At 42.4% G+C, this 10,834-nt stretch overlaps 1 protein-coding gene across 1 annotated transcript in view; it reads left to right on the plus strand.

Annotated features, from left to right (window-relative positions):
- Positions 1-10,834, plus strand: part of LOC114644830 (NACHT, LRR and PYD domains-containing protein 3-like) — a 63,485-nt gene that overhangs the window by 22,373 nt on the left and 30,278 nt on the right. Inside the window, exons 6-7 of the mRNA XM_051921813.1 lie at positions 3,316-3,489; positions 9,156-9,329. Of these exons, the coding sequence (XP_051777773.1) occupies positions 3,316-3,489; positions 9,156-9,329 (348 nt within the window). The remainder of the gene's footprint in view (positions 1-3,315; positions 3,490-9,155; positions 9,330-10,834) is intronic.

Raw genomic sequence — 10,834 nt, forward strand, 5'->3', positions numbered from 1 at the left:
ACGAACATCTGAACAGTGAGATTTAAGAGCAGTTTCTACACCTCAGTAATAAAGCTGATCAACTTTCGTATGTCTGTAATGAAATGAGTGAATGAAGTGGCACAACATCTGAGGTTCTTGTGTATGTGACGCCATGCTTAGTATTATTTACTGGGATTGTTACTAAGATTAGATTGAAGGTTGAACTTTAACTCTATCTGATGTTTTATGTTGCAGTTTGTTTTCCTGCTTTATGACAAATTAGTAGAAGGACTAAAATAACTGAACTCAACACCACTGAGATCTTTACTGGATGGAGGTCAGCTGGTCAATGGCACCAGTCAGCATGTCAGGTCTGAATGGCCGAGGACAGAAGTGTCACATGTCAGTGTTGTCCTCACTGTCCATTATGTCATTGATCCTAAAGTCCAGTCCAGTCAGTGTCCTTAATGGTGTCACAATGAACACACAGAGTGTCCTCATCGTCTGGTTAGTGTGACATCAGGAGAGTCCATCAGGATAAACAGTCAAGTATGAAGCTCTCCAGTGTCCAGCAGTAACCCTCATTCTGCATGGCGTCCTACAAATAAGACAAAGGGTCTTCAATTCAAATCAGTTTTATTGTCCTAAGAGGGTAATTTAGTTTTTCATCAGGTTTTACAGAGGAGACCACAACATAATGTTAAGGACACGTCACAAAGTACACAGCCATCAAACATAAACTTAGTACAAATAAATAAAATATAACAGTGAGTGTAATACTTCTGGTAGAACATATTAGACATCAGAATTAAACCAACATTTACTTTTAACTGATGATTGATGCAAATGCTGCTCTTCATCATCCCATGATTTAAGACTGCAGGTGTTTATTAAAAATGAATTTATTTTAAACATTAATAGCAGTTGGAGTGAAACAGAATTTGAACTGGTTGCCTTTTATCCTGTGAACTTTCAAGCTGTGACCTGATGGTGAAACCTGAAATTGTGAATGTGGCGGACGAGTCGTGTCTGACAGAAGACCCTTTGCTGTCTGTACCACTTGCTGGTTAAACACATCTGTGAGATCGGACTGTCCAGTCCTTGTTATTTTACTAATTTATTTTACAATTTGGTTTATTTCTCTTTTTGTCTTTGACATTAAGATTTCCAAACCAGGCTAGCAGTTTATCAATACAAGCAGACTCAACACAAGATTTATAAAAGAGTGTCATCATGGAAGAACTCACATTACAAAGACTCGGCTTCCTTAAACAATGTGACAGGTGGCGTTGGCCATCACCTGGCTGGAAGGACAGGGGGGAGAGAGCAACTGTGAGGCAATACCTCCTCTGGGACGCTAGAGGGCAGCCCTTCTGGGTGGCTGTGACATCACGGATTCCCGCAGGGCACACTGGGACTTGGAGTTTGGTGAAGCCCTGTTGGGTTTTATGGGGGGTGCCAGGGGGAGCTGCAGAGCCCTAAAGTGGACTTCCAACACACCTGGGAGTGAGTCCAGGAAATACTGATGATCTACCTGGAGCACACCCAGGAGTTGAATAAACTGAGAAAGAAAGAAAGAAAGAAAGAAAGAAAGAAAGAAAGAAAGAAAGAAAGAAAGAAAGAAAGAAAGAAAGAAAGAAAGAAAGAAAGAAAGAAAGAAACTGTGTTTATGTCTTGAGGACATTGTGTTCTTCATAGGAAGCAAAGAAGCAAAGCTTCTCCACCTATTAATAAAGGTGTGCTCTGTGGCAGTTTGTGCCCAGCATGTCTGTGTTGTGGTCAGGACGGCTGTACACACCCCTGTGATCCACAACAGTGGAGCTGCTGCTGTCCCTTTGTGCCGATGGCTTCTGTGCTTCCCTTAAAAGTCAGCTGTGAGTCTTTGATTGTCCTCAGATATTTATGACTGTCAATGATCTCCACTGCCTGCTCTTTGGTGATTGTTTTTTATTGGTGACTGGTGCTGCTTCTAAGTTTATTAGTTCATTAGTTTTTGTAACATTGAGGTTTAGAAAAGACTCATCCCACCAGTTCACAAAGTCATCTCCCACTAGACCAGGACTGGTTTCATTCACACTCAGTAGGCTAACAATAAGATGAACCTGTCCTCAAATTTACTGAGACCACCATTAGTGTAGAGGAGTACAAAAGAGGAGAAAGAACAGACATGAGGGGACCTGTGGATGAGGACAACATGTCAGACAGACAGCCATTGACTTTCACTCTTTAAGTCACGTCTCTTAAAAAGTCAATCAGCCATCCTACCAAACTGAAGTCAAAATTAAATTCTTTAATAAGTCTCTGTGTAAGAAGGTGAAGCTGAATAGTGTCAAACGCTGAAGAGAAGTCAACAAACAGGAGCCTCACATGAGTCTTGGTGCTCTATAAGGGGACATACAAGAGATGAAGTAAAGTGACATAAGAACATAAGATACTTGACATACGAGAGGAGACCATTCAGTCCATCAAGGCCGTGTGTTTAGTAATAGCTAAGCTGTCCCAATAGCTCATGCAGATTCTTCTAAAAGCTCATCAAGGTTTCTGCTTCAACTCCATGTCTTAGTAGTTTGTTTCAGAATCATGCAACTCTTTGCATACTGAAGTTCTTCCTGGCTTCAGTCCTAAATGCACTTTCTTTTTATTTGCACTGCTGTCATCAAGTATGAGATTCACCCTTAAGCTGAAAGAATTCTGCAGGATCTCCTTTATCGATGCCTTCGAGGATTTTAAATACCTGGATGAGGTCCCCACACAGTCTCCTCTGCTCAGATAAACAGGTTTAATTCTCTCAGTCTGTCACAGTAGGACATGTTCTTCAGTCCCATGATGCACTTGGTTGCTCTCCTGTGTACAGCTTTAAGTGCTGTTATGTCTTTCTTATATTATGGTGACCAGAACTGCACACAACACTAAAGATGTGGTTTCACCAGTGTATTATATAGTTTGAATATAATGTCCCTGCTGCTGGTCACCACTAGAGCTGCCAGTCCTGAGTGGTAAATGACAGACAAGAATTCCAGTTTGTCATCATCACCTCATGGTCACCTGTGACAAGTCCATCTGGTCACATGAGTGCAGGATGCCGTCAGTCTCATGTCTGTGACGTTCTTATCCAGTGTTGATGTCCACATGTCAGTCTGAATGACTTGGCACCAGTCAGTCCAGTGTGAAGGCAGGAGACCCTGTCAGGTATATAGCACCTTACTGTATAAGAATGGCAGTGGTCTCGTGTTCACACTGCACTTCAGTGAAAAGGCAGAATAGAAGTGGCCATTGAAGCTTTGACTTGTTTGTCCTTCTGTCTGTCTGTCTGTCTCTCCTCATGTCCTCACTTCTCTATCTTCTTCTCCACAGCCTGTCTGAATGTCGTCTCACATCCAGATGTTCCTTAGCTCTCTCCTCAGCTCTTACTGCTCCACAATCACAACTGACTGAACTGGACGTGAGCAAAAACAACATGAAGGATTCAGGAGTGGATCAGCTCTGTGAGGGGCTGAGGAGTGAAAACTGCAAATTAGAGAAACTGGAGTAAGTGAACAACAAATGTGTGTGTGTGTGTGTGTGTGTGTGTGTGTGTGTGTGTGTGTGTGTGTGTGTGTCTCATTAATTTTATTTCTTATCACATTATGGCTCTGACTTTTCCACTCCCACAACACAAATGCTGTGTTTAATCAGGACAGACTGCAGTGTCCCTTATGGACAGACAGAGTGACGTGAGGTGACACAACTGCAGATTTCCTTTTAATAATTCAATTCATAAAGACAGCATTGTGACCCTGAGCCCCTCCACCACACTGGTCACTCTCCTCATCCTCTCTGTTCAGACTGTTGTTTTATTTCTTGTCCCACAAGCCCACGCTGTCCATTCTTTATTTTAATCTCGTACTTGTTCCTGTCCTCCATTGTCACTTTCCTCCTTACTCTCCTCTGATGTCCTCACTAAAGTTTGTTAAAATCACTAAAATACAATAAGGAGGAGAAACAGTCAGTGTGAGGAGAAGAGATGACTAAAGTGACAGAAGACAAAGAGGAGTGGACAGCTAGAGCTGAACTGGAGTGACACATAAGGACAAGGAGAATAGAATAGCAAAGATAAGGAGAGACAAGAGAAGGAGATGAACAGAATTAAGAAAAGGACGAATAAAGGACAAGGACAAGGCAGAGGATAAGGAGAAGGAGAGAGGAGGACAGACAGAGGAACAGGAGAAAGGGTGGAAAGCAGCAGTAGAAAACACCAACCAGCCATACACAGAAAGAGAAGATGACAGGGAGGAGAGGATTAGGACTGAAGGCAGTGTGGACAGTAAGGTGGGAGACACAGGAAGTGACCGCCATTATAGCCAAGTGGACTGAACAGGCCGACATCATTCTACAAGACATGACTCCCAGGTCTACACAGGACATCGACATATATCTGTCAGTGGGCTTAGTGACTGACAGGTGGACACACACATCATGTGCAGTAGACGTCCAGGGACACTGAGAGGATTCTGGGAAGGTGACCTCAGTGGGCGTGTCAGAGAGATACTCCAGTGTGAGGAGTGGCGCCCTCTTGTGTTTGTAACTCACACTTGTGTCTCTTGTGGGACATTAAAACAAGAATCTCACCACATGATCAGTGTAGGCTGTCACATGACTTTCTCAATAATCCAGTATATAGTGCCTTTTTGATAATTTTATACACACATGGTCTTCACTGATGTCATCACAGGTCCAAACCCTCTGCCTCACAAATCCTTCTTTTGTCATTTCACTCAGTCAGGGTCTTCCTCAATGCCAGCAGACAATCAAATGGCCGACTGGAGATGTGAATAATTTGACGTCACTAAGGACACCTGTCACACTAGTCCTGTGCTCCACTGGTAACTCTGGTCACTGCGTGATTCTCTTTACTACTAAATACAAAGCTGTGTGGTAACTGAGAACGCAGAAAAAACATTATTAACTGTAATGTTTATAAATATCCATCTATCCATCCATTATCCAACCTACTATATCCTAACTGCAGGGTTGCGGAGGTCTGCTGGAGCCAATCCCAGCCAACACAGGGCCCAAGGCAGGAAGCAGACCCCGGGCAGAGAGCCAGCCCACCACAGATGATTATAAGTATTTAACTCACAAAATACCAATGACTGAATTTTGTATTAATCATGCTGCAGAGCACTATATGATTTTATAATTCTAAATTATTTTATTTGCATTTAGGTAGGAAATGAATTATATTTATACACAGAATATGAGACTGATTTAATTTTTCTATGTGAAAGTGCTAACCTCTTGATATTAACAGAACACCCTGTGATATTATAATTCAATGTGATCTTTCTTTACTCTTGTTTAATATTATAAGAAAACAAGTTACTTATGAATTAATAAATAAGAATTATTAAATTAATCAAACAAATATAATCTAATGAAGATATTAAAATTAAAAGAATGTAATCTCTTTATAACTAATGCAATGAACTTTAAGAAAACTGCTTAAAGTGGGTTTGTACTGAGACGGGCACATTCTTTAGATAATGTAGGAGCCTGGTACTGCTGTTTGTTATTCTGTACTCCTATGTCATAAATTTAAGATGTTCCCTAATCTATGGATGACCTCAAAATGAACTGTTATGTTTTTTTTCTGTTCTCTCTTTAGCTAAATGAACAAGATAGGTGATAAAAGGGGAAACACTTTTTGTTTTTGCAGTCTGCCCACATTCTCCAAAAGGGCAGTCTCACAGTTTTTTTACTAACCAAGAATAAAGAACAAAAGAATAAAGAAATTGTTTTTTATTAAAAATTGGTTTTAGACTCCCGTTGTTGATTTCGACTTCAGCGCTCACATGATGCATGTCAGGGGTCAGTGGCTGTGTGCAGGTTTTTAAATTAAAATGGTGGACTCAGAGGGGCGTAGGTGGATGTGGTAGTGTGGGGGAGCAGAGCAGCCCTGGAGTGTTGGTGGTGAATTGGCGGAGCGCACTTTACACCTGCAGACACGTGTGGTTCAGCCAGTGTCCTCATTAGTGTTCTGGGGTGTGGAGTTAGACACCTGCACCCCAGTGAGTTTAAAATGAGCTGAGCAGGATAGTCAAGAACAAAACTGAACAGGAAAGAAAAAGGAAAAGATGGAGATGGAGGTTAAATGAGAAATAAAGTAAATGTAGAATTGTGGCTGAGCTGATGCAGTGGAGTAGAGGTCATGAAGTGGCTGTGAGAGGAGTGAGCACACGGCACTCAAGGGGTAAGGTCAAAACCTACTTTGTGTCCAAGGAGCAAGAGTGACCAACTGCCCTGAGTGGGCTTCTGCTGAAGGCTGAGGGATGGCGTTAGGAGAAAGGAGAAGGTCTCACGAGGCACCCTGCTGAAGGCCATGGGATTGTGGTGGGAACACAAGCTGAGTTTGGGGTCCTCATCGGTGACCAGCTAAGATGGCTGGAGCAGAAGCTGATGTGAAGGATGACTGCCCTTGCCGGTGGTCTCTTGGCTTGGTGAGGTGAACTTAAATGGTAAGCAGAGGAGATGTCAGTTTTAGGTGGCACAGAAACTCTTGTTGTTTATACATACAATAATGCCAGTGCAGTGAGAATTGTGCCAATAATACTACTCTCAAAGTGACAGGTGGCACATGACATTAAACATAATATTAATGTGACAAATACTAAAGTGACATATCATTAAAGTAAAATAAAATAAAGTGACATGACTTATGCTGATATGATAACCTGTTTGAAGTGACCCATAACAAAAAAAACAACAAAATAAAACTTTAGAGCATTGAGCCAATAGTGAGATATCAGATGTGGTGCCCAGCTAATCCAGTCAATACAGCTTAGGAGGAGAGAAGGAGCGTCAGGCCCAGAACTCAACCACCACCCCCTGTTATGAAGAGTTAAAGAGTCTAATGGCTCTGAGGACTAAAGATCTCTGGTATCTGTCCATATTGCAGTTCTGTGATAGCAGCCTACCGCTAAACAAACTCCTCTGATTAATTTTGGTGGTGTATAGTGGGTGATGTTCATTGTCCATAACAGATAGCAGCTTGGACAGTGTCCTTCTCTCTGCCACCATCACCAGAGAGTCCATTTCCATGCCAGCCACAGATCCTGCTCACCTGATCATCTTGTCAATACACTCACCATCTCTCTTCTTCAAGCTACCCCACTTGCTCACTAAATATAAAGTGATAGATAATTACAACGTGAACAGATATAATGGACATCATTAAGGACAATACACATAATCCAAACAGACAATATTGGTCTGCTGATATGGTGACTGGAGGACAGACCTGCACAAGTTGCTTTGTAATGTCGGGGCACCAACTGGGTGTCCCCCTTTAATGAAGTGAAATGAAACAAAACAAAAGTGGACGCGATGGCCCAACAAAACACACCTTTTCAGCACAATACAGAAATTGACTTTGCAGTTGTGTGAACACGATGTCGCTTGATTCATGTTGAGTTTTCAGGTCCAACAGCAGACTCCATCCTCTGGTGGTCAGAAGCTTTTCAAGAGTCCCACCCAGAAGGACAGGGGCAGCTCTGGGCACTGCGGCAGAGTCAGTTCCCCTCATTTTGTTTCCTCTCAGAGCTGCAGGTGGATAAGGAGAGACAGTCAGTGTGAGCGCCCCCTCTCGTCTCAGAGTGGTATCACTTACCTCACAGAGACAGGAAGGTCATCTCCAGATGGGCACACATGTGTGACAATACATAGAACTGGCCGCTCATTTGTTTGCACTGCTTGTATTGTTGTATTCAGCAGCACTTTGAGAATTGATTCTCATTACATGTTTATTAGCACTTCATTTTTGTTCATCTTTGTATTAACATGGAGTTGATAGTTTGGAAATGTAACAATAAATGTAAGAAATGATTCCTGTAAATTTAAGAAATAGCAAATGTAAATTTGGTGTAAAACACATTATGACTTCTTTGGGATTTGAAATGTAAAACTTGACTCAACACCTGCCTAACAACATTTATTTCTATAGCATATTTTCATACACATAATGGAGCACAAAGGGAAGAAAGAGAAAAAAGACAAAATAATTAAGAATTAAAATTTGGGAACACTAATTAACATTAATAAAAGTCAGGTCCGATGACCAGGGAGGACAGAAAAAACAAAAAAAAACTCCAGACAGCTGGAAAAAAAAAAAAAAATCTTCAGGAGGTCCGAGGCCAGGAGACCACCCAGCCCCCTCTAGGCATTCTACCTAACATCAATGATCTCAGTCAGTCCTCGTGGTATTCAGGGTTCACATGGAAGAACTTGATGATGACATCCCATAATGCACTTGGTTGCTCTGCTCTTCATATCTTCAAGTGCTGTTATGTCTTTCTTGTACTGAGGAGACCAGAACTGCACTCACTACTCCAGATGTGCTCTCACTGGTGTATCATAAAGTAAGAGTATAATGTCCATGGATTTAAATTCAATAGTTTTTATGATATAACCTCACATTTTATATTATCTTTTTAATTGCTTCTGTACATTACTTAGTCAATGAAAATGTTGTGTCAACATAAACCCCTAAATGCTCTTCAGAGGTCTACTCCTGTAGCTCAGTGTCTCCCATTTTGTATTTATATTTGACTGAACTAAATCACTCAGGTGAATAGAAGACGCATCGGGACGACAGCAAGTGAAGTGAAAAAGTATCACCAAAATAATACAAACAAATAAAAGAGGAGACTCCATAACACTTCAGGGACACAGATATTCCTTTATAACTGATCAGAAAAAGAACTCATAATAAAAATTTAACATAAAATTAAAAAAAATGTCAACAAAGACAGAGACAAACAGACCTGCTGCTGGTCACCACTAGAGCTGCCAGTCCTGAGTGGTAAATGACAGACCAGAATTCCAGTTTGTCATCCTCACCCCGTGGTCACCTGTGACAAGTCCATCTGGTCACCTAAGTGCAGGACACCGTCAGTCTCATGTCTGTGACATTCTTATTCAGTGTTGATGTCCACGTGTCAGTCTGAATGAGTTGGCACCAGTCAGTCCAGCGTGAAGGCAGGAGACCCTGTCAGGTATATAGCGCCTTACTTTATAAGAATGGCAGTGGTCTCGTGTTCACACTGCACTTCAGTGAAAAGACAGAATACAAGTGGCCATTGAACCTTTGTGTTGTGTGTCCTTCCGTCTGTCTGCCTGTCTCTCCTCATGTCCTCACTTCTCTCTCTTCTTCTCCACAGACTGTATCAATGTTATCTCACCTCCAGATGTTGCTCAGCTCTCTCCTCAGCTCTTTCTGCTCCACACTCACGGCTGACTGAACTGAACCTGATTGGCAACAACATGGAGGATTCAGGAGTGGATCAGCTGTGTGAGGGGCTGAGGAGTGAAAACTGCAAATTAGAGAAACTGAAGTAAGTGAAACAACAACTGTGTGTGTGTGTGTGTGAGTGTGTGTCTCATGAATTTTATTTCTTGTCACATTATCGCTCTGACTTTTCCACTCCCACAACACAAACGCTGTGTTTAATCAGGACAGACTGCAGTGTCCCTTATGGACAGACAGATGGACGTGAGGTGACACAACTGCAGATTTCCTTTAATAATTCAATTCATAAAGACAGCATTGTGACCCTGAGCCCCTCCACCACACTGGTCACTCTCCTCATCCTCTCTGTCCAGACTGTTGTTTTATTTCTTGTCCCACAAGCCCACGCTGTCCATTCTTTATTTTAGTCTCGTACTTGTTCCTGTCCTCCATTGTCACTTTCCTCCTTACACTCCTCTGATGTCCTCACTAAAGTTTGTTAAAAATCACTAAAATAGAATAAGGAGGAGAAACACAGTCAGTGTGAGGAGAAGAGACGACTAAAGTGACAGAAGACAAAGAGGAGTGGACAGCTAGACCTGGACTGAAGTGACAGATAAGGACAAGGAGAACAGAATAGCAAAGATAAGGAGAGACAAGAGAAGGAGATGAACAGAAAGAAGAAAAGGACAAATAAAACAGGAGGACAAGGCAGAAGATAAGGAGAAGGAGAGAGAGGAGGACAGCAGCAGTAGAAATGACCAACCAGCCATACACAGAAAGAGAAGGTGACAGGGAGGAGAGGATTAGGACTGAAGGCAGTGTGGACAGTAAGGTGGGAGACACAGGAAGTGACCGCCATTATAACCAAGTGGACTGAACAGGCCGACATCATTCTACAAGACATGACCCCCAGGTCTACACAGGACATCGACATATATCTGTCAGTGGGCTTAGTGACCGACAGGTGGACACACACATCATGTGCAGTAGATGTCAGAGACACTGAGAGGATTCTGGGAAGGTGACCTCAGTGGGCATGTCAGTGAGATACTCCAGTGTGAGGAGTGGCGCCCTCTTGTGTTTGTAACTCACACTTGTGTCTCTTGTGGGACATTAAAACAAGAATCTCACCACATGATCAGTGTAGGCTGTCACATGACTTTCTCAATAATCCAGTATATAGCGCCTTTTTGATATTTTTATACACACATGGTCTTCACTGATGTCATCACAGGTCCACACCCTCTGCCTCACAAATCTTTCTTTTGTCATTTCAGTCAGTCAGGGTCTTCCTCAATGCCAGCAGACAATCAAATGGTCAACTGGAGATGAGAATAATTTGACGTCACTAAGGACACCTGTCACACTAGTCCTGTGCTCCACTGGTCACTCTGGTCACTGTGTGATTCTCTTTATTGCTAAATACAAAGCTGTGTGGTGACACATGTCAGGGGTCAGTGGTTGTCTGCAGGTTTTTAAATTAAAATGGTGGACTCAGAGGGGCGTAGGTGGATGTGGTAGTGTGGGGGAGCAGAGCAGCCCTGGAGTGTTGGTGGTGAATTGGCAGAGCGCACTTTACACCTGCAGACACGTGTGGTTCAGCCAGTG

This window comes from Erpetoichthys calabaricus (genome assembly GCF_900747795.2).
Source record: "Erpetoichthys calabaricus chromosome 1 unlocalized genomic scaffold, fErpCal1.3 SUPER_1_unloc_25, whole genome shotgun sequence".
Lineage (NCBI taxonomy): Eukaryota > Metazoa > Chordata > Cladistia > Polypteriformes > Polypteridae > Erpetoichthys > Erpetoichthys calabaricus.